Source organism: Parasteatoda tepidariorum, chromosome 3 (assembly GCF_982258835.1).
Source record: "Parasteatoda tepidariorum strain Cologne lab strain chromosome 3, Ptep-v5.0, whole genome shotgun sequence".
NCBI lineage: Eukaryota > Metazoa > Arthropoda > Arachnida > Araneae > Theridiidae > Parasteatoda > Parasteatoda tepidariorum.
This window is the reverse complement of record NC_141757.1, coordinates 117957732-117985108: the sequence shown is the minus strand read 5'-3', so window position 1 is coordinate 117985108 and position 27377 is coordinate 117957732. Positions and strand designations below refer to the sequence as shown.

At 29.1% G+C, this 27377-nt stretch overlaps 1 protein-coding gene across 1 annotated transcript in view; it reads left to right on the top strand.

The window, feature by feature from the left end:
- The window catches only part of LOC107454871 (nephrin), a 69018-nt gene that overhangs the window by 27706 nt on the left and 13935 nt on the right, over positions 1–27377 (top strand). Inside the window, exons 3-8 of the mRNA XM_016072203.4 lie at positions 8137–8475; positions 9582–9692; positions 13195–13398; positions 17442–17732; positions 18964–19254; positions 24685–24972. Coding sequence (XP_015927689.1) covers positions 8137–8475; positions 9582–9692; positions 13195–13398; positions 17442–17732; positions 18964–19254; positions 24685–24972 — 1524 coding nt within the window. The remainder of the gene's footprint in view (positions 1–8136; positions 8476–9581; positions 9693–13194; positions 13399–17441; positions 17733–18963; positions 19255–24684; positions 24973–27377) is intronic.

The window sequence follows — 27377 nt, the reverse complement described above, 5'->3', positions numbered from 1 at the left end:
TATAATTTATCATTTTGAAAAAAAAAATGAATTCAGATTATTCTCGTTGAATATTTTCTTCTAACCATTAATTATGTCAATAGTTGAAACAATGAGCTGTATCCCATATTCACATTAAAAATTTCGATCATAAGATAATTAAAATGATTTGTTAGAACCATCGTGAACATCCATCACCGCAATATAGGATTTCGGACTGCTTTTTTGTGGACCAACATCAGAACTGCAATTTGATTTAATGGTTTGTTCATGTAGAACGATTAAGAATTTCCATCACATGAAAATGATTTGCTGGAAACATCATAAGCAATCGCAATATAGGATTTCTGATTTCTTTATGATGTACCAACATGAACGTCGCGATTGGATTGCAGGATTTATTTATGTTGGACCATTCAGAATTTCCATCATAGGATAATGGAAATGAATAATATTTTCACTGAAAATATTTATCAAGATATTTACTGGAAAAGAAATAATAAACCGTACAATTTATTATTTTGAAAAAAAAACGAATTTAGATTACTCTTGTTGAATATTTCTTCTAACCCCAAATTGTATCGATGGATCGATGAAAAAATAAGCTGTATCCCAGATTTACTATAATTTTACCCCAAAAGTGCTACTCAAGCGAAAACAAGTGGTTACAGTTACGAAGCATGTAAAGCAGAATAATGGAATTTTCTACTTGGATGACGTGAAGTTTTGTTTTTCTCATTTAAAGATGATGCTTTTACCCTTAACCGATTATCAAAGCTTTAGTATTGTGTGATATTGATTAAGTATTTATTGCGATTAAAAGTGCGCAATTATTATTCAGAAACATTCCTATGGCAAAATAAAATGAATAAGTTTGTTAACTTATTTATTTCATTGGGATAAAAATCTCTCACTTGATATGGTAAATTAGTGAAAATCTAATAATGGATTTAAGCGTACTTATCACACTCCAGAATGCATGTTAATGAACTAAAATCTTAATCTTTCTTTATAAGTTATTTTGTGAATGTTTTATTTAAAATATCTTAGTGCAACTTGTACAAAAATAAAATCGAAAAGAAAAATGTACATAAATAATTATTTTCAAAATATAGACATTGGTTTATATAGACATTGGTATAGGCATTACAATATAGACATTGGTTTCGTTACTATAAACAAGCATCATTATCTTTGACGGAATGAAATAAGAACTAAAGAAATTCTCTCTTCATGGGATGAATTTCTTTAATTCTTATTTTTATCCTTTCTTGATAACGGTGCATCACAGATTCTGCCACAGACAGATATTGCCAAACATGCCCGGGATATATAAAAATTCCAATCGAAACATTTAATATGTACACTAAAAATATTTAAATGTACACTGTCAAAACTACCATTGTTATCATGTTTCTGGAAGACAATCCAAAAAGCTCAATAATTTGTACCGAACGATTTGGTAATGATTTTGGTAAAGTTAACATTAAAATACGGTTTTCTGAAATGTGGTAAAATTTGTTTATTTTTCATCACTTCTTTGAACAAGGCATAAAAACCATTTTTCGTCAAAATTTAATTTACAGTTTTGCATTTTGTATTAATGTGGGGTGATAAGGATTATAATTTTAAAAAAAACCAGAATTTCTGGTAAATTGCTACCTTATGAACGGAAAAATTATCAAAAGAATGGTTTAAATACCGTAAATATTGGTTTTATCAAACAGAATTATGTTTTTTTTTTTTTTAAATCAGAAATGCCATTAGCATAGAGTACGGTAATTGTACCAGATTTTTTTTCTCCGTGCGTGACTTAGGCTTAAAATAAAAGTGTTGTAGAAATGCCATTGTTATTGGACAGATTAATGATAAGTACACTGAAACATTTTCACTACTATGAAATTGGTAAAACATATTCGAGGATGTAAAAATTTCCCTTGAGCATATATTTTGCTATTTAATATGTCTAGCAGGGCATGTAGAAATTCAGTGATTTTTCCGAAATCTGTAGTGTTGTCCTTATCTTTTTAAGGAAGGTTAAATTCCAACTCGCCTCCTATAAAACTTCAAGATTAAAAAAAATACATTTTCACAAGTTTCTTTTCTCTAATTTGCAATTTTAAAAGTTCGTCTTGATGAAAAATACATCAAAACGGATTTACATAAGGGATGGAAAAATATTAACGCATGGTAACGAACGATGAAACATTATATACCGTAACATTTTTGGGACAAACATTATAACCCAACATCAGTTCCTAAATTACACATTACTTGAAGGCTAATACGCTATGTATTTTCGAAGAAGATGCGAATACGGTGTCTACCTCATCTTCGGAATCGTTGAATAACGGTTCTCCGAAAGATGTTCGCGACAATATTGTAGAAGAAAAGATAATGGCATATTCCCCCGCAAAATATGCACACCAATATTCCTCACTTTCGGAAAGAGAAGAAAATTCTTGATTCAGATGCATTCCCACTTAAAAGGAGGAAAGTGTTTCCCTCCCACATATTAGCTCAGCTATAACGAGCTCGTTAATTTTAATTTCACTTTGTTCAACTCCTTAATTAATCTTTCTGCATACACGAAGCAAGAATGTGAGCGAAATTACTCCTCACTTTTAATCTAGATAATGACTATCTCTTTTGCCCGTGAGTTCTAGAGTTAATTATATCAATTTCAAATAGGATGAACTCCTCTTGAAAACGTTACAAAATTGTTGTAATTATTAATATTTACTGAAGATTGCTTGTAACTTTTTTAAACGATTCCAATATTGTTAAAATAATATTTTCTTTCACGTTACTTTAATGTTTTTAAGTTGTTTGCCGATAGTATTCTCTATGCTATATATTTATTGCTTAGAGTGCGAATTTTTAAAACAAGCTTAAACTATTTTCCAGATATATTGATTTAACAAATTTTATTTAGTGTTTCTGATATGAACTAAGTGTCATTTTTGTTTTAATAATGTTTTTCACCATCTAATGAAATATTTCAATCTTAAAGCTTTTCGTATTAACTGCATAAAATTACGAGTATAATTTGCTTTGGTTTTAAAATATAATAAAAGGTATCAACAAAATTGTATCTCTAATGGAGCATTGCTGTATACTTAGAAGGAATGAAGGGACCAGTCTGGTCCTTCCAGATTGTTTGTGTGTTGATCAGATAGACATGCAAAATCTTGTGTATTACTGTATTACAGATTATTATTTTACATGAGTACAATCAATGCGAAAATAAGCAAGCGACATGAATATAACTAATACACATTAGCACACAACAAGTTTCAAAATGTTAAGTTCCATCATTAGTTAGGCATTAGCATAGGCGTATACAGTATATCCGCGTGACGTGAATAGGACAACAAAACATCCGCAAATTGTTTTCTAGCATTTTTCATAGCTAGTATTCATTTTCTTCTATGTTTTGAATGTTAATAAGCCTAATTTTATATTTCAGAGATTGAAATTTATCAGTTGGGAAGTGTTTAATACGCAAAGTACTAATTTGTCAACAAGCACAATTATGAATTCGTAATGAGTAATTGAGGGGGGAGGGACAAAGGATTTCCTTGATAAGTATTCAAGCATTGAAGACATCAATATCGCAAACGTTGTAAGAAAATTCAAGACAACTGCAAGTTTCAAATCTTGTAGAATAATTTCTTAGCAACTAAGCTTACGTCACACTTCGTACAATTATATTAAGTGGTAGTTCCTGGCTTCTGCCATGTTCTATCGTCGGCAAACCCATGGATGCTATTTAGAATGAGAAACCTGCGTGCATAAGGTAATTGCTTTATCGTGATTAATTTGAATAGTCTATAATTTAAAACTCCCAAAAATCATTTCTGTTCAAAATTGGCATGAATTATTTAAAATCCTAACTTAAAATTAGATTAAAATAAAACTAATTTCCCGTGATTCAAAAAGAGGAGGGAAATGCTAATGACGTCAGAATCCATATCCTGGGCATATATGGCTGTACTTTTACTTTCGTTACTTGTACCGCCGGTACAAGTAAAAAGTACGTACTTTTACTTGTACTTCGTTACTTTTTAAATTTAGTACTTTTACTTGTACTTTCGTTACTTTTTTGGGGAAAAAGTACAAGTATTTGTAACGGAAATGTCGAATGAAATCGTTACTTTTTTCTAAAACTCGGTAAGCTTTCTAAAAAAAAAATATTAAAAAAATTGCTTATGTTTTTTTAATTTATGAAATTAATGTGCAATATATATGCATTCACAGCTAACTTCGTGTTTAAATGCCTTGACCTTTCAAAATTGTCATTCCTGAAAGGGAAAAGACGGCTCTTTTGAAGAAGAGCTTCATAGTAACATTATTAAAACAACAGTTTGTAAACCTTTAAACAAAGCTCTTTTAGATGGCGTGCGCGATAGGTTTCGCGATGTGAAATCGCAGGACGATTTATTGTTTGCTGCAGGTCTGGTGCCTTGAATCAAATTTAATTGGTTGAGAGAAAAAGCTAGGGAGGAGGCTACAAAAAAATTGGAAAGAATTGTCTAAGCTGAACACCCTGCTATAACTAATAACGTAACAGAAAAAAAATCAGGGATTTTAAATTTTCTAAAGCTGAAAACATCATGCCAATCACCAGCGACAGAAGAATTTATGGCATACATGAGCTCAATTGTCGAAACCGAAGGCATATCAATTTTGAGTCGATATCCAATCGTAAAAAAATTATATGTGAAATATAATACTGCAGTACCTTCTAGTGCTCCCGTGGATCGCTTATTCAGCATGGCTAAGCACGTTCTGAGAAATTCTCGCAACAGACTCAGTGACACCACTTTCGAAATGCAATTATTTTGCAAAATGAATAAAAATATTAATTAGCAAGTTATTTTCATTCATTTTCGAGTTTTATGCATTTATTTAATACATTTTAAATAAAAAATGTTGGATTTTGTTACTACGTTTTTCAATTTTCTTTTTGAACTCACTAATAATTCATTTTTGTCTTAATACATTTTTTACTAAATACATTTTTACGAAGTACATTTTTTACTAAAATTATGTTTATGCCCGACCTTGTCAAACAACGCCCAGTCAAATCTCTAAGAACTTCAGAACTATTTGTGCTATTGAAAACTATTATAATTACTATTTTAACTCTTGAAAACTCGAAGGTATTAATTAAGCCGCTGATACTAAAATTCGTTTACAAATTTTAATTATTCCGTTAGGTAGAAATGTTCGGAAAATTATTTTCTCGCATGACTTTAGCATTAGCCATTGTTACAAATAAAACTGTAGACTGTTCTGTTTCACATTATACTGCTTATTCAATTATTTTTTACTAGCTCAAAGATCACAAAGCTATCTTAAACCCGTGTTTGCCTTGTTTATGTTTGTGCTTTTAAAACGAGTTTCTATAGAGTAAAACAATTTTAAATCAAGGATAATTTAAATAAATAAAATAATAAACTAAAAATTAAAATCAATATATAAAATTTCTTTTTCGTGCAAATCCATAAAAAGTTTGATATTAAAATTATATTTGATTTTAAAATTATATTATACGATTATATTATAAAATTATATTATAATATTCTTCTGAATTTAGAAATAAATTAATGTCCATAACTTTCAAAATTAAAAATAATTAAATAAGTAACAACAATTTTGCAAAATCATTAAAGAACATAAGAATATTATTCAATAAAATTTTAGGTTACTTTGAATTTTCGATTTCCTAGAAATGTACTTTTAAATCGTTACTTTTTTGCTTAGTACTTGTACTTTTACTTGTACTTTTTACTCGTTACTTTTTAAAATACGAACTTTTTACTTTTTACTCGTTACTTTTTTTAAAAATACTTGTACTTTTACTCGTTACTTTTTAAAAGTAACGTTGCCATATATGATCCTGGGTAAAGGAAATTAGCCGACCCAAAACTTGTCATAGGGTGAAGTGATATTGTTTACAAAGGTGTTTTATTTTAATCTTATGTTTCACAAAATAGTGTTAACTATTTGATATAACTCTGACAGAGAAGGATATTTGGTTTGGGAATAGATATTTTTTATTAAAAAAAATTCAATTTCTTCATTTTAAACTGGTCTACACATAGAAATAACAAGTGTTTCGAAATTTTTCACCCAATGGTTTGATCCCAGATAGGAAATGGAAATATTTAAGATTAAGAATTTTAAGTTTTTTACTAGAGATACAAATAATTCTTAACCATTTATATATTTGATTATTTTTTTAGCTATTTATTTAATTACTATTTTTATTCTTAAAACCTCCTTCCCTGAAAAACTACAAAAAATAAACATTCATTCATTTGTAATAATTTTTCTTCGGTGTAGCATTAAATTTATTCAAAGTAATTAGCTGGACACTAAAGTTTTATTTAAAAATTTTATGCGACTAAAATATGTTTACAAGATGCATTTTGCAAAATAAAATACAAACAAAATTTACGAAAAAAGGAAGAAAAGAACTATAAAAACACAATGGCATTTTTATGAGTGTTTATATCAAAGGTAGTTTAAGGAATTTAAATTGTGTCGTAAATAAAGTACTACTTTTTCTGGAAGAAATGAAATGAAATATGATTTTTTTAAAACTTAAATTTTACTAAAATTGCAAATTTTGTTCCGAAATTTGCTGCTTTCGAAATTTGCTTCTTAAAACAAAATTGAAACATGATTTTCAAAATATTTCGAGGAATGTTTTTTTCCGATTGAATATCCCTCCCCCTTCTCCTGAGAAGATTTCTGTAGGTGACCTTGACATAATAAAATACATTGATTCAATAAAATAAAATTTTTTTTAAACTACTTTCCTGACTTGTACTTTTTTCAATAACTTTTGACGAATTTTTTTATTTTTTATTAATGATGAGTTATTTTTATTAACAACAAACATTAAAATATGAATTGCTTTAAAAATTTTTTGTTCGTTTGACTGCAGACAGAAAATAAGGAAATGTATAAAATTTGTAATTAAAATTTTCTAGGGAAATAATTTTTAATAATTTTCTCAAAAAATAGCTTAATTTTTTTTATTCACTTTTAAAATATTTTTTTTAGTTTTTATTAGAAGGGATGCAAATAATTTTAAGCCTCTTTCACTCTTTATTTTATTCTTAACTTTTTCCTAGGCTCAACTACAAAAAAATAAAATAAATCACTTATAACTCTAAGGTATTTCGATTTCAATAAAGTAAAAAACTAAAATACATATGTTTTAGACGGAGAAGTTAATACAGAAGGAAACGAAATAGGTTGTTTAATGAAACGAAGGAATATTTATAAAAGGAAAAACTTGAATACGATTACTCTTTAAGAATAAAATCTTTTCATTTCAAGGAATAAAAAAAGAAAAAGATAGTAAATTAAAGAGCATTTCTTTTAATTCAGCATAATAAATTATTTCTTCAGCAAAGCTTAATCGAAAGCAATACAATCATATTAAATTAAAATATTACTAAATACTGTAAAATGAGCTTTGCATCAATCCTTTACTCATTTTGGTACACTAAAAATATTTTATATGGTATGTTAAATATTAAGCAATTGCAATGTGGTATAAACAATACTTGTTGTAAGTGATTGAAGTTATTTTTGATTATTTTTTATGAATGTTCAACTAGTTGTGGTTTCACTGTATCAATGTTGTGTTTCGCTGTGTATCAATGTCTTACTTGTGCATGCTTTTACTGTATTAAGAGGTGATAGAAGTCCTTATTAGTCCTGTATTCTGACGCCATCAGACGAGATGGGAAAGCTAACTGTGTTCTAAGGAACGTGGCTAATCGAGCAGTTTTAAAAATTAATTACAAGATAACTATTAACCTCACTGATCTGAAATTGGTGTATGTCGTCATAAAATGGCAAGAAAATTCGTTCTAAAAAATTTGAAAAAAAAAAAAACGTCTGTTTCACTTGATGGTATTCTTTTTCTTTTGAAATTATATAGTAAGAACATAGTTATCATTTCTCAGTGCAAAAGATGAATGCCATGAGGAAGTATTGACATTGAAATTAGGAGGAAACAAATTCTGCATGTTTTACTGAGTCAAAAGAAAATAGTCCCGTTACGCGTGGAGTTCCATAATTAAAACACTATATTGAATATAATCAAATGCTAATTATTGGTTTCATTTTCAGCTCTACAAGAAACAACTATAGAAGCACTAGTGGAAGGCAGTGCCAAAATGCCTTGTGATGTAATACAGAAAAGAGAGGACAGCGTAGAATTTATTTTCTGGTACAAGAACGATGGGGTAACAGCTCTATACACACTTGATGCCAGAGACAGAAAGTTAACTGACGCTTTCCACATGAGAAACGAGACTTACAGCGATAGAGTTCAATTCCATGTGGAAGGAGATGAACTCTATTTAGAAATGGACAAACTCAAAGAAGAAGACACGGGTTCATACTTTTGTAGAGTGGACTATCAATGGTCGGCTACTGAGCTAAAAAAAGTCAATCTTATTGTTATTGGTGAGTTGTGATTAAATTGAATTGTAACATAAATTGTTTTTTTGGGACGCTTCTACCGTGAAATTTCGAAATAGTCGAGTTTATGGAAGCCACTCCTCTTACTTGATACATTTTTAAAATAATCAAGTTCTTTAGGGGCCACTCCTCTTACTTGATTGAAATTTTAAAGATTGCCTTCGATACATAAAATTCCAAATTAATCAAGTTTTTGAGAGCCGTTTCCAATCTTAAGTTCCAGATAAGTGGAGTATTTGAAGACCGTTCCTATTATTAAATTCCAAAAACTATAGTACTTTTTTAAGACATCTTTTGAAAGTTATTTTAATAACAATAAAAATTCAGATTTAATTGCATGTTTTTTTACGTAAAAGAACTGCGTCATATATAGAAACATACGGACGGAAGATTGATGGATGCGCTCTCTCACCGTAGCGTTGTTACCATTGAAAGTACATAAACTTTGACTTTTACAAGCTGGCATTTGGGTTGGGTAAACTTTGTACTTCCCAAGTAGGCACTGGATATAGATGAACTTTTTCCTTCTCGTGATTGCTTTGCTGATAGTTACACTTTGCCCTTCACAAGTTGACATTGAGGATGGATAAACTAACTTTGACCTTCACAAGTTGGCATCAGGGGAAAGTAAACTTAGTCCTCTACAAGTTAATATATTTTCAATGACAATGCTGCAGAAACACATATTGCAAATACGAACAGTAAAATAAAATATGTTATTTAAGGTATGTAAGGGACTGGCTTGCAATAGGGACGTTTGTCAGTTGACCAAATGTGTATATATTGATTACTTATAGTGCGAGCTAAGAGCCTGGTGAGTACATGTATTTCTCCCTGTATCACTCGTATTCGTACACCTTATATTTGAAGAAAAATAACCTAAACGAATCTTATAGACTAGCCCTGTATTATACAAATTCGATGGATATTCTGATGTAGATTTTACATAATTAATAATTTTAAAGTATTGAGTTTCATTTTTATAAATATATTTATTACTATTTATATAAATCCAGCCATATGATTTTATTTTTAATTACTTGAGCATTTTTATTTTATTTAGATATTGAATATTTTTAATTTTCCCTCAGTTCCACCTAATAAACTCACTATACACGATGAGAAAGGCCAAGAAATACGTGATGTCGCTGGACCTTATAAAGAAAAAACTGACATTTCTTTGATTTGTGAAGCTTTTAAAGGTAAGATGAATGTTTTTTTTCTGAGGTACATTTGCAAAAATTAATTATTTTTATAAAAGAATATGCACAGCATAGTTATTATAATTATAATAAAACCACTGTAAAAAATCACATGCAGTGGACTAAAACTAACTTAAATTTCATTCAGTCAAACATAACTTAAATTTTATACATTCATTATCAAAACTGCCTAAGCAAATACTTCAAAACTCATTACGACCTTTCAAACTATACCTCCCCACAAACTTCACAAAAGATGTTTGAAATGAATCAGCTCTTACTTACTCCAATATATATATTTAGATGATTTCCAGCATATAAGGGCGATATTATAGCAGCATATGCATGCATTGATTCTTATTAACCCGGTTAAGTTTCAGGACAACGGTCATAAAAGTGCCTATTTTTTTGGCTTTTGTATTTGTATTACGCATTTGATTAGTGCTGAAATCAAGTTAAAATAAACTAACTATCCACAATTACCTTAAAAAATATCCTGGTACTGCTATTTTGTGTGTAAAATGAGACATAAAGTGTTTTCCGGGCAAAAGAAATGAATTAGTTTTATTCTTATTGGCGCGTTATTGCTGAACACTCCAGCCCGTCAATATCACGAGAGCGAGAAATAGCGGGCGAAAACTCACCCCGTCATTTTTACGGGAGCGAGAAGGAAGGGGTTAAAGGATTTATGGAAAACGAAAGAAATTTCAAATAATACCAAAATTACAAATATTGTTAAATTTTCTGTATATTGATTTCATGCTGCCATTGCAAAAATAAACGGGTCATTACGAAGGAAAACCATTATTTCAACCGCACCGTCTTGAACCGCAATACGGTGCAAAATCGACACAATATTTTTAAAATATTAAATTTAATTATGTTACTATTCACGATTATTAAACGTAGTATGGTATGGCATGAAGAAAAGCTATATTTTTAACCTAAAACCATATTAAGATTACAGAAAATTTCAAAGATATTTTAATTCAACTTGCCCTAAAATTTTTAACATCGAATGATTGCCGTTTCAACTTAAAAAATATTACATAGCTATTCAAAATTCAATTTAAAAATATCGTGGATTTAAAATGGTTAAAAGAAACTTCATTTTGGCACATTAGGAGGAAAGTAATTCAATTTGAATATATAAAAATATTTGTCTTATTTAAATTTTAATATTTAAATATTTCTAAAATTTAATTATTTATTTCAACTGGGGGGTTTAGCAGTTTAATAGATACTTAAAATCGATAAAAATTACTATGCCATCATTGCATAGTAAAAATATCAATTTATTTCACAAAATATTATCAGAGATGCTTTATATTTACTTTTGCTTAAATGAACATAGATCAATCCTTTTAATTAATATTGAAAAAGAAATATTTATTATTTTCTTACTCAATTAAATGAAATGTTTATAATTGGATTATAAAGAATTATTGTATGCTTTGTATAACTGCAACTTTAACTTGAAAAATTACCGTCAACGTTTTTTTCCGTTTTACATGGGGAATAATATTCGTGTTGGAACTAAGAATCTGCATTTATCAAATTTGTTTCTTTTGCAAAGAGATAATTTATCACAATCCCTGATCTCTGACAGGTATGTGAAATTTATCTACCTACTTTTTGCTTGTTTTTTTCTTTAAAAAATAAGTATTGAAACGAATTTCTCACAAAATAGAAAAATGTTTAATTGATATGTATTAAGATTAATAACCATTAAACGTGTATGTAACTAAGGATAATTAACTTTTAAGGATTTCTTATGACCTGGAAACAAAACAAACAACTGAACAAATTATTACCGAAAGCTAAGCTCACCTCGCGTATAGTATGTATATTCCGTAAAGATAAAGAAATGGTTAATTAAGGTAATTTTATCTTAGCTATATTTAAAAAAAATCCTTGTGTTGTAGCGCAATATTCTATTAATATTTAGATTTTTATGATCATTAAAAATCGTAAAAGATAATATTAATGATGTTAATGATTAATTTATGAATGTCATTGTTTTACATTTTAAGATTCTTAGTTCTCATTCTAAAATCGATATTTTTCTGGCGATAATTGCTTACGTTAAGACGGAAAAAATTTCTTATAGAAATATAAGTTATGAGCGAGGGTAAATGATTTCAGATTTTGGAAATAGTAACTTTTAAGAAGAATATTCATGATGTTAAGCATTTTTTATGTTATTTAAGATTTTCATTAATCCAAATGCTAATGAAACTTATTTTTAAAAAAAGCACAAGCATACAATTTAATAATTTAAGAGATTGTATGATTATCTAAAGTTATAATATTCAATTATATTTAAATATTATGTTTAACGTTATGTGCTATTAATACGATATTTGGCATCTGACATCACTAAACCATTAGTTTAAGCAAGGATAAATTTTTTAGCATAATTTTCAAGTCACTTCGTTATTGTAACATTTTTCGGCATATTTTCACAGAAAAAAGTTTTCAGTGAATTTCCTACAGCAAAATGTACCAGTAAATTTTAATTATAAATCTCGGCAAAATTTTTAAAATATAATTACTAAGTAAATTTTCTGAGTAAAGCATACGTGAAATTTTCAAACAAGTTATTATAGTAACATTTATTTTGTAGATTTTTATAATTTGAGAATATATCTCCTACAAATTTCATAGTAATATTTTTTGGTAAATTTAAAAGTTCGCCCTCCAATGACATGTTAGAGTCCTAGTGTTGACTGGTCGTTCAAATTCGTAGCCCACATCAATCTCTTGGCTCTCTCCAACTATAATGCTGATATAGTTTTTTTTATAAAGTATTTAAAGTAAAATTTTTTTAAAAGTTTGTTTGGTAAAATAATAGTACTAAAGAAAATGGCACCCGTTTTTAAATAATAGAATTTTTTTAGCATTATCAGTTTTATACTGGCATTCCAGCTGATAGTTTATTTTTTTTTCTGTAAACTTAACATATTTTTTTCACAGAGTAGATAATTTGCACATTACCAACAAAGCACTCGTTAAAGTGAGAATAAGATCTTTGCTAAAACGACATAAACGTTTTTGCATGTTTAAATTAACATAAGGTTATTTACCTGATAAATTGAGTTACTACAATCAAAAAATGAACACATTAGATGATAGAAATCAATCATCCATCACTTTAAAAATTATAATACAAACAGTTAAACTGTTTAAAATAGTACTACAATTAGGGAATTTAACAAAATATTATTTATATATATCTAAAGACAATAAATAGAATCAACAAATCACTTGGTAGTATAACAGTAACAGATTTTTAAACGCTAACGATACAGACACTGTTTATGCTAGCATTATTTTAGGCAAATTGTAGAAAATACTTGATTTTGCATTTTAAAAAGATTGCCTTAATTTATCTGCATATTATCTAGGTAATGAGCATATTAGTACTTTCGCGGTAACAAATACTATACTGGAAAAGCCACGTGGAAAATTTGATGGATGCAAGTAATTTTTTTTCTTCTAGGTTACCCGACACCCAATGTGACATGGTGGAAGGACAATAGATTGTGGGACAACACCTTTAAGAAAGGATCTTCGGGAAATGTGATAAATGAAATGCGATTGTTGAATCTTAGTAGAACAGATCTGTTTGCTACTTTTCATTGCAAGGCTCAAAATAACAAATTGTCCGCTCCAGTAGTCAGAACAATAGTATTAGATTTATACTGTGAGTACTCGCCCGTACATTTTATTAAATGTATTGAACAAATACATTTCATGCTTTATATGAAGTATTATTAATTTATATATTTTCGTCACAAAAAATATAGTCAAATTACCGTACTGTATTCTAATGACATTTCTTACATAAAAAAACAGCATAATTCTAGTACGGTACTTAAACTGTTCCAGCGATGCTTAGGCCATTCGTTTGGTAATTTTTTCCGTTCATAGAGTAACGGCTTCCTGTAAATTCTGTTTTTCAAAATTATAGTTTTCATTACCACACATTTAGTAACAAAATATAAGACTGAAAAGTAAATTTAACCGAATAAACGGTTTTCATGCCATGCTCATAATAAAGTCACTAAATGTTTCCAGATTTACCAAATTTTATTACACATTGTAGAACCATTATTCATTGCTAATTGTACCAAAATCATTAAAAAAAGGGCTAAGGAAAAAATTACCGTGGTTTTTGGTGTTCTCATTGACCCAGAAACACTGTAATTTTTACCAAATTTTTGAAGTTTTAACAATATTTTTGTTTCCCTCAGCGCATATAGTTAGTTATTTATAAGTTTATTTTAAATGAAATTTGATAATAATTAACTTTAAAACCATTTTTAAAACAGGTTTTTAATATTATTTCTGTATATGTGATGTTTTTAATTTTTTTTTTTTTTTTTTTTTTTACCTTTATCCTCTACGTGCCTTGGGCACTTAAGGCCTCCAGCATATCCCTCCAACGCCTCCTGTCTTTAGCAATAGATCTTGCTTCCTCCCAGCCAGATATTCCACATTCTTTTAATTCGCCCAAAAACATGCGCTGGATGGTAAGTCTGGGTCTTCCTCTTGTTCTCTTACCATCAGGGGCCCATGTAAGCGCAACAGATGAAATTTTTTCTTTGGGCATTCTAAGGATATGTCCGAGCCAGCTCCATCTTCGTTTTTTAATTTCATCTTCGATTGTTTTTATTTTAGCTTTCTTTAATAGATTTTGATTTGATACTTTGTAAGGCCAGAAAATTTTAAAAATAAATCTTAAACATTTGTTTTGAAAGGTTTTTAATTTTGTTCTAAAAAACATTCTTGATGTTTTTACTTAATAAATGTTAATTTATGTTAACAGAAGAAATCGATCTCATCGTTTTTTTCCTTTAGCTTTTTAAAATGTTTAATATTTCTTTTTTAGATTTCATCGTTTTTTTGTATTAATTTATTCAAAATGCCTGGAAGTACCTTTTTCACGGATATAATGCCTTAACGTAATTCGATAAATTTTTTTTTTTGTAATTTTTCAGGAATATAGGAATATATTATAAACTAAACAATTTGTTAAAAATTGCACAATGGTTTTTAAATTTATTTTCCTTTAAGTATTTTCAACAAAATAAATACTTTTTGATAAACATCGCTATAAAATCATGTATTTTTTGTATTTAAATTTGGTTACTATTTCTTTTTAAAATATCTCAATAAAAACTCAACTGGCATTTTATATTCAAGCCATTTGTCATTCTACAATTAAAAAAAAGAAATTGGTTTTAGTTACAATAGAATAGAGTTCTCAAAACATAGCCAAAATCAAAACTGGCACAGATAAAAACTAAATTGAGAGATTGTAAATGTTTTTAATGAAATAATTACTATTCAGTTAAAGATAGGAATATCAAAAGGTTAATTTAGTACTAAATTTGTAACTAACTTTTCACTAATGCTATATTCTTTGTAAAAAGACTTTTTATAGTAAATGAATGAAAAAAACTTTTTTTTTAACTTACGAATTTAGTTCAACACTTTTCTTTTGTAAAAACTATTCGAACCGATTTGACTTCTTCACATTCAAGAATTTTAACTAAATTAAAACTTATCATTTTAAGATTTTGTTTTCACATCCAGATTATCTTTCTTAATTAAAGAAGTTTTATTTTATTTCTTGATTAGTTTATTTTGAAAGGTAAGATTGAAAATTGATTCGTAATTGAAGATAAACTTAACACACAATTCAAGATTTCAGGAGTTTTAAGAATTTTAACTAAATTAAAACTTATTAGTTTAAGATTTTGTTTTCACATCCAGATTATCTTTTTCAATTAAAGAAATTTTATTTTATTTCTTGATTAGTTTATTTTGAAAGGTAAGATTGAAAATTGATTCGTAATTGAAGATAAACTTAACACACAATTAAATTATTTACAAATACTCTTATAGTATTCATACGATTTTCGGTGCTCGAATTTAGAAAACTTAAAATTGTTTGTCAAAAGGGATGTTTTTTTTATTATTTTCCAATAATGAATTTTTACTGTTATTAAAACTTCGTAATTTTAAAAATTAAATTCACATTTTATGCTTTATTACTTTTAATACAATGAAATAAACATGTTTTTTCTTTTGAAAAAAACTGAAAAAAACAAACATTAAAAGCAATGTGCGTAAAACAAATTAATCAAATTTGCGTAAAAAAATTACATGGACTTTTCTAGTGTTAAATATTTTTATGTGATAATGGTATTTGTCTTAGTTAATTTACATCACACTAGAGCTGTACAATGAGCTATTGGCGACGGTCTGGGAAGCATCCCTGAGAATGATTCGAAGACACGCCATCACAATTTTGATCCTCTGCAGAGAGGATGGCACCCCTGCTTCGGTTGCCCGACGACAAGCACGCGGAGTCGATCACATTACGGTAGCACAGTTTAACGAGGACCAATGCCGCACACCCTCGGTCCCTACGCAGACTAATCCAAGTAGTCACTCACCCGCACACTGACCGCAGCCAGTGAGGCTTGAGTTCGGTGATGTGCTGGGGACCGTGTCTTAACGATCAGTTACACAGCGGGACAAACGAATTAGTTAAAAAGATATACGCGGAGTAATATTTATTTAATTTTAAAGTAATTAGAACAAAAAAAATGAAGGACAGTAATAAAAATATGACTGATAGAGCGGGGGCAAAACTACCTTACCGAGACACGAAACTTTTGTTTCTCTTAATATCAATATCCAAAAGGATATTTCGTATAAGTGCTCATTCTAATAAGACAAAATTAAAATTAGACAAATCAATTAAACACACTCTAAAAATAATAAAATGCCTCTTAGCAAAGGAATGGAAATTGGTTCAAAGAAACTATTTAATATCGAATTGCTTCAGTTTATATGCTGTAAGAGAAACAGGTAGTAAGACAGGTGGAAATTGTTGTCTAATTTCCTAAAAAGAATTAAGGTCTAAAAACCTAAAGAAATTTGGTTAAAACAGTCGATTTTTTTAAGGACAAAGGGTGACAAAATCTTAACGAAACTCTTTTCATATCATTTGAAATTCGTATTAGGTTGATAAAGCATCTAAAGCCTTTTAGCTATTAAAAATAAAAATAGGAAAGTGAGAAAAATAATAAAAAAGATCTTCTAGACTTTAAATAATATACGTACAAAAATAAATGTAATAAATAAAAAGTTGAAAACAAATCTACACTTTTCTTATTAACTGCAGACTGGTCTCAAGATATTCATTTGCAGACAGGTGCTCTTTAAACCTTGTTATCTGCTAAATAGAACACCCAAAATTACTGAAACCAATTGCTTGTGGAGAAAAATCTTTGAACTTGCAAAACAGCATCAGTTAAAGTTATATTTTGATTTCTAGCTTCTCTTATACGTCTTAACGAAGTAAATTAAAATCCTACATTGTAACCAAACTAAGGGGGCCATGTTTTCCAGATTGAGGCTATTCTCCTCTATTTTGAACGTGAAAATTCTGAATCCTTTGTAAAAAAGGTATGTTTAATCAGAGAAAGTACGTTTTCATGTGTAATTTCGTACTTTAAAATATAATCTGCACTGGTTAGTTATCGCATTTAAGGTTAGGCTGTAGAAAGGGTAAGATTGAGTCCCAGTACGTAAAAATCTGATCATTCAATCAAAAGTTACTTTACAAGGTACATAGAAACGTCTGATTTTATCCACTCTCACTGTTAATTTATTAAAATTGTCCTTTTTTTAGATAAATTGTTTAGCTAATGAACTATAGTTTACTTTCAGTATATCCTTTGAGAGTGAGAATCACAAGCAAAGTATCTGCCCTATCAACTGGAAGGAGAGTCGAAATGACCTGCGAAACTGTAGGCTCACGACCTTCTGCCAAGATCACGTGGTGGCTCAATGGCACTCACTTGTCAGATCACATTGAAACCGTCCATGACAATGTCACTTCCTCTGTCCTACGCCTCCTGCCTAAATTTCAGTATCATAAATCACCCCTTACATGCAGAGCTGAAAATCCCAAACTCTTCAACAGTCACATGGAAGATGTCAGAATGCTCAATATCACATGTAGGTAGGCGTTGAATAAATTACACTTGTTATTTGTAAGTTTATTTTTACTCCATGTTACGGCGTATTGCTTGAAGCTCTACTGAATCCCAGATCAAGTCCAACAGATTGTGAACTTAAATCGAACTTCCATCGCAAGCGAGAAAAAGCGTATCAATCAAATCTTCATGCTGTAGCAGGTCAAGAGAGGTTATTTTATGCTGAAGAATCATGAATGCAAATTTGAAAAGTTTTCTATCCATTGATATGCATCAAAGTATCTATACGACCCATATGATTCTGATGATGTTGACCTGGACAGTTCTGTTACTTTTTATTGTGGAGCATTGATAGGAGATTTTCTAAAATAATCATTTGATCTTATTTTTTGAGTAAATTTTGGAAATGGTCAGGTTGTGACCTGAGGTTGATGATTTGGATGTAGAATTGTTTGAAGTAATGTCAATAGCCTCATTTGTAGAGATGATATAATGCTACCATTGACAAAAATGATTTCATATGTGAAGGAATCCAATAGAGGAAAATTCGTTTGTTTTTACATCCTTCGTTAGACAATAGCAGTATTATCCATACGCTTTCCGACAGTGCAATAAAATTAAAACTGTAGTTTTTAATTCTGTAATAATGGGTTTTTCACGATTAATTTAAAACTTGATTTAATTTGCAATAAAAACAATTAGTATGTGACTCGTGAAAACTAAATTACCTTTTGTTTAAGCTAAATAATTCAAGACATTTTCCATAATGACCACCTACATGCATTGTCTTATTTTCTGAACCATAAGGATGTATGGAGTTTAAACTTGGCTTATTTTTTATCATTACACACGCCTTAAGGTGATTAGTATTTCGCAAGAAATGTGGGAAAATGTTTCTGTTTTAAAATCCTCAATGTAATCTGTAAAAATATCTTTTACTTAAGGCATTGAAATTGTAATTCGAGTAATTTAATAAAGATATAATCTACATTTTGTTTTTATCCGCAATAAATGATTGTATCTAACAATGACATTCATTCTGCTTAATTAGTACTAGAGTCTTAAAAGAGATGATCTATATCAAGTAAATCCGCTTATCTTTATAAACAAAAACAAAAATGTGGGTTACCTTTTTTTATTCCTGAGGTTTTCAGTTATCTAATTTTATGATCAATTTCTGTGTTTCAAATACAGAACTTATCTTGTTCTTAAAACACTTCTAAACAGTGCTTCCTCTTGTTTTTTTTTTATAGATATACCTCAAGTGTCTTTGAGACTTATTAAGGAAGAAGCAGATAGACTACCTAAAGAGGATGACTTTGTTCGATTAGTTTGTGATATTAACGCCAATCCACCTGTCTTGAAAGTCGGGTGGATTTTTAACGACACCCCCCTCTCCCACAACAAGTCTCAAACAGACATCGTTAGTGGAAACACTCTCGTTTTCAAGAAGCTCACGAGGCGTAATCATGGAAGATATCGTTGCTACGCTCTAAATGACGAAGGGAAAGGATTCAGTCAAGAACTCATGTTAAATATCAGTCGTAAGTGTTGATTTTATTTACATTTAAAAAATATATATATATAAACACTTCTTTTCAACAATTTTTAAATATTTAGAACGCACGTATTGTTTACTTTAAGAGTAAGTGCCCTTAATTTAGGCATATTTAAAAACTGGGCTACAAAGCTTGCTTCTAAGTTTCAAACCCATTAAATTCATTCACCGTATGAATATGCAGTACGAAAAAAAAAACGAATTAATCTGAATAACTTTTGATCGAATGATCGGGTCGTCACGATCTAGGACTGAACCTTAATGAGTGATTTCAAATACGTTAATTAAATAGTGCAGACGATATTTTAAGTTACGAAATTAGGTGCAGAAGTGTACTTTCTTTGAACAAATAGACCCATTTTTTGACGAATTTGGATTTCTGATCCTCGAAATATAAAAGGTAGGCATGATCTAGGAAATAGGGTTCCCATAGTTTTATCAGAAGAGCGGTCTAAAGTTTGAACCCCTTAACGTTAATTTTAGTGTTGGCATATTATACCATATCCTTAGAACTTTTTAAGCGAATTGAAAGATTTTTTCACACAATTATAAATTTCGCTTTTCCAACTAAAGTTCCATGCATAAAATATTTTTTTGTAAATAGTATTAATTATTTTTTAATTATTTCATATAATGATATTTTTAATTGTAAGACATAAAATTTTTGCATCATTTTAAAGAATGCAATTTTACATGGTAAAACACAAAATCTGAGCGAAAATGGTCGAATAATTCAGGAAAAAAAAATCAAAATTTTAAGACAAGACATTTTGTTTATTTCGCGCACTGTACAGTCCGCAAAAAAAAAAAAAGATATCACCCTGAATAACTTTCGTTCTAATGATTGGATTTTCACGAACTAAGTGTCAATCTTAATGGTTCCGGGGGGTGACCTCAAATATGCTAATTAATTAGTGCTAATTATTAATTAAGTTACGAAATAAGACGCAAAAACGTACTTTCCCTGAATAAACATGTATTTTTTTTTTACAAATTTGGAATCCAGACACTTGAATTACAACTTACAATTGTGGACAAACTTTTGAAAAAATTGGGTCTTAAATTGGATCACAATAAAGGTTTATATATTTGGCGATAGTTCAGAAAACCGCCAGAAAAAGTCGCCAACGCAAATTAATATTTTAAAGTAACCCATTGACTAATTCAAAAGAAGAAGACTTAATTTCACTAGGTTGCTAAGCAACCAATTTCTGACTGTAAAAAAAAAAAATTTAAATAATGCTTTGTGATTGCTCGGAGAGGTTTAATAGAAATATCTCAAAGTTAATAGAAAATATCTCTAAGTTTCTAGGATATAGACAATTTTTAAGCTGATTTCTGTCCAAAAAGAAATTTTTTTTAAATTTTAATCTCCTTTGAAAAGAAAATTTGAATCGATTTATAAATTACTTTTGATTTTCTAAGTTTTTAGAATTTAAATACATGAACTTTTTATCTGATATTATTTAGATTATGCTGTTTTTGTTATAAAAATTCGAGGATTTCAGACTAACATCAAATTAACATATCATATTATGGCTATATACAAAATTTTAGGGATAATCATTTTTACAGCTTTAATCGAGTGTTCTAGGCAAGAAAGTTTGAAGAAAAAAAAGAGCTTGAAAAATAAAATGTATATTGTATAGTAATTCTAATGCGCATTCACAAGGTTTTCTATAATTTACGATATTTCTTTTTTCTATAACTCAAGGAATTGCTGAATGTTTAGTGGTATTTTAAAAACGCTGAAATATGTTATGTTTAAGAATAAGATATTGAAATAATATGTTGCATATTGTAGGATTCATTGTTCAAAAATTCGCTTCATTTTGCTAGATATTTAGGTTACAAGGCTTTCATTGGATAAAGATGATTAGCAAATACCATCCTCATCTTTCGATACATTCTGAAACTTACATTCGCAAATTCACCATAAAATGTCGCACAGCATATTCTTCAAATACGATTACAGCTACATTTACCACCAAATACTGCTACTATGATTATTTTTGTTTTCTCATATATGTTACCGGCAAAGTATGAAACACCGGTATTGATTAGAATGTCTCTGCAATCTATACAATGCTGGATGTTTTTAGGCAAAGTATGAAATATGAGAGGTAATACATACTTTCCCTAGGCATTCTATAGAATGACAAATGTTATTTAGGCAAAATATGGAAAAAAAAACATGCTGATGAGGTCATTATGTCATATTAATGATGTGCATGTTACTGTGAATGATCGAAATCGGTTGTTGTTGACTTTCACCGGTGAATGTTGACAATCACATAGTCGCTTTGGTGAATGTCCGAAATATTTATTACATCCGATTTGATATTAATTTATTCGTGGATATAATTACATTTATTCGATATTTTAATGCTTACTGACTATAGATTAGAAGAAACATCAGTGTTTGGAGCATCAGGCTAATATATATCGGGCAATTGCACTGAACCTTAAAAAATTATCGGTGTAGAATATACCGGGCAAATGTATACCGGGCAGTGGCACTTGGCCTTAAAAAAGCATCAATGTAGGATATACCGGGCAAATGCATACCAGAGAATGACACTTGACCTTAAAAAAACATCAGTGTCTGGTATACCAGGCAAATGTATACCGGGCAGTGGCAATTAACAAGAACTAGTATGACTAGACCTTTGGTAAATGTCCGAAATATATACTAGGTCTAGTTAAGTGCCACTGTCCGGTATACATTTGCCCGGTATATGCTACACTGATGTTTTTTTTAAGGTCAAGTGCCATCCCTTGGTATACATTTGCTCGGTATATCCTATGTTTTTTTAAGGTCAAGTGCCTCTCCCTGATATGCATTTGCCCGGTATACCCTACAATGATGTTTCTTCTAATCTATCGTCAGTAAGTACTAAAATATTGAATAAATGTAATTATATCAGCGACGAATAAATTAATATCAAATCGGTTGTAAAAAATATTTCAGACAATCACCAAAGCGACTATGTGATTGTTGACATTCACCGGTGAAAGTCGACATTCTCCAGATTTTGGTCATTCACAGCAACATTCACAGACAGATGATTACAGACAGGTAACATTCGGTCATTCACAGACAGGTGATTAAAAAATTACTTTTAAGATTAAGACGATATATAAGATGTTGAGAAATTTGCAATGATGTGAGAGATGCTTAAAAATGTTGACTACGTATTTTTATTAATATTTATAAAAAAATGTATTTAAGAAATTGATAAATATTTTATTCCAAATCTATTCATACGTATGTATATTATAGAAATTGTATCAGGTATTGAGAAAGAAAAACTAGAAAATAAAAAATAATCACATTAAATAAGCAAAATCTGGTGTATAATCATATTCAATCACAAGCATACTTTTATAAAACTCGACACTCGTTGATTAAAATGTTTTATTCAAATTTCTTTACTAAATTGCAAATATAATTTTAGACGACTAAAGAAGAAATATCGTATTTTATAGTTTAAAAAAAAATAAAAATAAAAAGATTAGCAAACGATTATTAGCAAAAAAAAAATATGAATGAAATTTTACGCCACTCGCGCTAAGTCAAGTTCCTCGTAAGTTTATCACATTTTAATATTAATCGCCCCATTAAGTCATTTCTTCATTGTCGCCAAATTATTATTTTTTAAATAATTAATTTCAATTTTTCTCATCTTCTAATAAATAAAAGCAATAGAAACTTTAGATTCTTCAATTGAAAAATATGTAGATTAAAATGGTATAAAAAATCCCTACCTAATAATTCAAAATTTTTTCATCCTCACTTTAATTAAATAATAAAAAATAATAAATAATTATTAAAAATTATTTTTTCATGAAATTATCTTTGGGTGAATGAGTTTTATGAGTGGGGGCAATTTTTTTTGAATTGCTTCAATAGTTTTTAAAATATGACTGAAAACGAAATTAACATTAAGGGGTCCAAACTTTGAATCGCTCTCCTGACCAAACTATGGGGACCACATTTCCCAGATTGCGGCTACCCCGTATATTTTGAAGATAAGGAATCCAAATATGCAAAAAAAAATTATATGTTTATTCGGAGAAAGTCCGTTTTTGTGTTTGATTTCGTAACTTAATTAATAGTTAGCACTAATTAATTAGCATATTTGAGGTCACCCCCCGGAACCATTAAGATTGACACTTAGTTCGTGAAAATCCGATCATTAGAACGAAAGTTATTCAGGGTGATATCTTATTTTTTTTGCGGACTGCGTTACTACGTTACATGTTCAAATTTCAACTTCTGTTTTGACATTAAATTTTTCCACCGATAAAAAATATATTTAACAATAAATTCGCTATGCTTAAATGTTTTTTTTTTCATCTAGCTTTTTAAGCAGATTATTTTTTTAAAAATTGTAAGCTACTTTTGTAATGAGATTTTAATTACGAATTTGTCAAAAAACATTCGAAAATAAATATGTAGTGTCTAAAATATTTTTTATTTAATATTTTACAAGTTCTTCATAATATATTAATAGTACACGTAAAAAATATTGTACTGTGTGGTAATGACATTTCTTGTAAAAAAGGGCCTATTTCTGGATAAAACAAAAATATACAGTACTTGAATCATTATTTTGTAATTTTTCCGTTAATATGAAAACGGTTCATCAGAAATTCTTGTTTTCAAAATTAAAATTTGTATTAGAACTCACATATGCAAAACTTAAAAGTAAATCCAATTGAATAAATGATTTTTTTGTCATGCTCTTACGTATCGCAGTCACATTCTCATATTTATCAAGCGATCTAACATATTAAGAAACTATTAATTACTGTTAATATAAGTAAAATTATTGCCAAAGCGCTTCTGTGAAAATTACCGTGATTTATAGCATTCCCATATAGCCAGAAACACGGTAAATTTTACATGTTTTAGTAATTCTGATAATATCATACTTTTTTTTCTCAGTGTGGCGATTGGTTTTAAGGAAACGAAATGTTGAAAAAATTCTGAAAAAGAAAGAATAAAGTGTTATTTTATCAATACAACACTTGCATAAAATAACTTAACTCATTCGTAAAAGAAGCTACTGAAATTCCAACCAAGTAAGTCAAGTAATCATTAAATTATGATATAGCGGCTATTTATGGGTAGATTTAAATGGAGCATTTGGCTATAGTTATTGAAAATATGAAAATTAACACAAAACAAAAATAATTGAGATAAATTAAAGTTCCCTTTTAAATTCTTTATGAACAGCCAGTCCTTAACCGGGGAGAGTCATTAGCGATGTATGAAGGCAATTTCTTTATTTAATTTATTTTCAGTTCTCATGAAGTACCTCACCTTTTAAACGGTGTCAAATCAATCATGAAAAAAAATTATTTTATTTTTTTACGAAAATTATTATATTGTTTACTCGTTTCATTTCAGACGCTCCTATATGTAAAGAAAATCAACAAATTACTTATGTGGTTGCATTAAATGAGAGTGTTATTGTGCGTTGTGAAGTGGAAGCCATGCCTACAGATGTTACTTTCAAATGGGAATTTAGTAACACAGTCAGTAAACACTACAATCTCCAACATGTAAGCGAAGGAGTTGTAAGCAATGCTACTTATCGACCAACGTCATCCTCTGAATACGGGACACTTTTCTGTTGGGCAAATAATAGTATAGGATCTCAGCAATCATCATGTTTTTTCACTGTCATAGCTCCCGGTAAGTTTTTGAAAGCCTCATAAGAATCCGTTGTTACACGTATCGGAAAATTATAAAATTAAAAAAAGTTATAGATTTTAGAGAAAGCCAAAAAAATATTTTAATACTTCTTAAATGTGTAAAAATAACTAAAATCGTAATCAATAACAACAAAGTTAATGGAATTGCTTTTTTTTATTTACTTATTTACAAACATATTCGCTGTAAGCTCGTACGCATGAAGCAGAGAACCATCAAATAAATTTTACGTCAAAATTACGTAAATTTTACCTTTAAAATTTACTAATCATTTGTAAAATTTACATGAAACTGAAACATGGAATTATAGCAAAAAATAGATGTCTAGAAAACGGAAAATTTACTTAAATAAATTCTTTTATTTTTCTGATATTTTACCAACCTATTTGCATCATGTAAGAATGAGTACGTTATTTTTACATATGTATTACATATATATTATTTGCGTCAATAGTGAGAAAAAAATTTACGCAATTGGAACGTCAAATTCTAGCAAAAAGTGGTTATCCAAAAAATAAAAAAAATTCGCTTGAAGCAAATTGACTTTACCAATTTCCCAAAAATTTACGTTTAATTTACGTATCATGCTACATGGGGCATTGATTCTCTGCTTTCCTGACTCATGTATACGTTTATTTATTGATCTGTCAATTCATTATATTATTTGTGAGCCGATATCCTACTTTACTTCCTCTTTACATTGCCTTTTTTTCGATTATTTTTCAGCTATATGAAGAATTACTAATATATAAAAACGATCACAATAATAAGTAATAGTTATCAAAATATTGCTCCTCTTTTTCTTGAAGTTCGAACATATCATTCCATACTTTTTTCATAAAAAATAAAGTTATAATTAAGAGCGTGTGTCCTTTTTTGAAAATAAAGATACATTTAATGTTTTCAGTTGAAAAATTTAGAGCAGAAACATGTCGAAGAAAATATATAAAAACAATAAATATTAAGAAACAGTTTTAAATTTCTCATATTATCAACACGCTTTAATCAACCGTAATCATTCAGTTTTTATATAAGTGGTCCTCAGAGGGAAAAAAATTGTAAATATCTTCATCGGACGAATGAATTCATGGAAAAAATACATATAGTATTTCTTTGCCAAATTCTGTGATACTTCACTACTTTTTAAACGAATGTAAAAACCAAACTTTTTAAAGCAATGAGATACCTGCTAGTAACGTAGTGTGGGTATCTTCTTCCTGACTGGTTATTTAAACGTGTCATTTGTTTACGTTAGTGACTGTTCTTTCCATTCTATTTTGAATAAGTCAAGCCAGTCGAGTATCAATTCGCTTACGGGACACATTTTATATTCTTGCGCGAAGATTCTTCCAGAAAGATTTAAATTCTTTCATTATATATTTCTCATTTAGCACAAGGACAGGCATGGAGCCATGCAGAACATAAACAAACTAATTTTTCATCGAAGTTTTCAAGCACGCAAAGCAAAAATATATCTCAGTTACGAAAAATAAATAAACAATTACTAAAGCAAAGTTAAGTAAAAGACGCAGACGAGAAAGAATTATATTTTAACAAATTTGATGTGCGATGCGACGTTGTATTTAATTAACTTCACGTTAATTCTAAATTATGTGGAGAACATTCTAGTATTCTAACTTATACGCAGAAACTTAATTCGACTTTAACACGGCATCGACTTTATCACGATTACCTGGCGCTGGGGACATAGGTCACGTGCCTGTGTATCAGCGACCGTTTTCTTCTTGAGTTGCAAGTATCCAATTATATGACTTTCCATAAACAGTTTTAAGCAAGATAAGAAAATAAAATAATGAGTAAACAACTTATAAGTAATCGAAGAGCAAATACTTTTTCAGCAGAAAAATAATTATTTTACTTAAATATTTGCTGTTAAGGAGAATAGAAAAAAAGTGCTTGAAGAGCAACTGAATTAACACTTTACTTAAGGAACTTAGAGGCTAAGTCAGCATTACGAGCGGCTTTAAAATCAAATAAAATGTGTTGAAAAATAGATCGTGACGTTAAATTGTACGAGATGTCTATACTGATTTCCCTTTGTAACTGAAATGATTGAATAGTAATGTAGATACTATATTACTATTATTTACCATAATGTAGAGACTATATACTATATTATTGTTAATGTAGAGACTATATACAATTATTCGTATAAACTTACACTGACATTCATCGAATAATCTCTCTGATTACATGGCTTAGCAGTACCTTATAAAGTATAACTGCCCAGTATTACGCCTGATAGCTTTCGTGTAAATTTTCTTGTTCATATGTTCAAAACTTTGGATGAACTTCTTAGAATTTAAAATTATACTTTTTAATTATCATATTTATTTTGGGGGTTAAAATGTAGATTTAAATGAAGC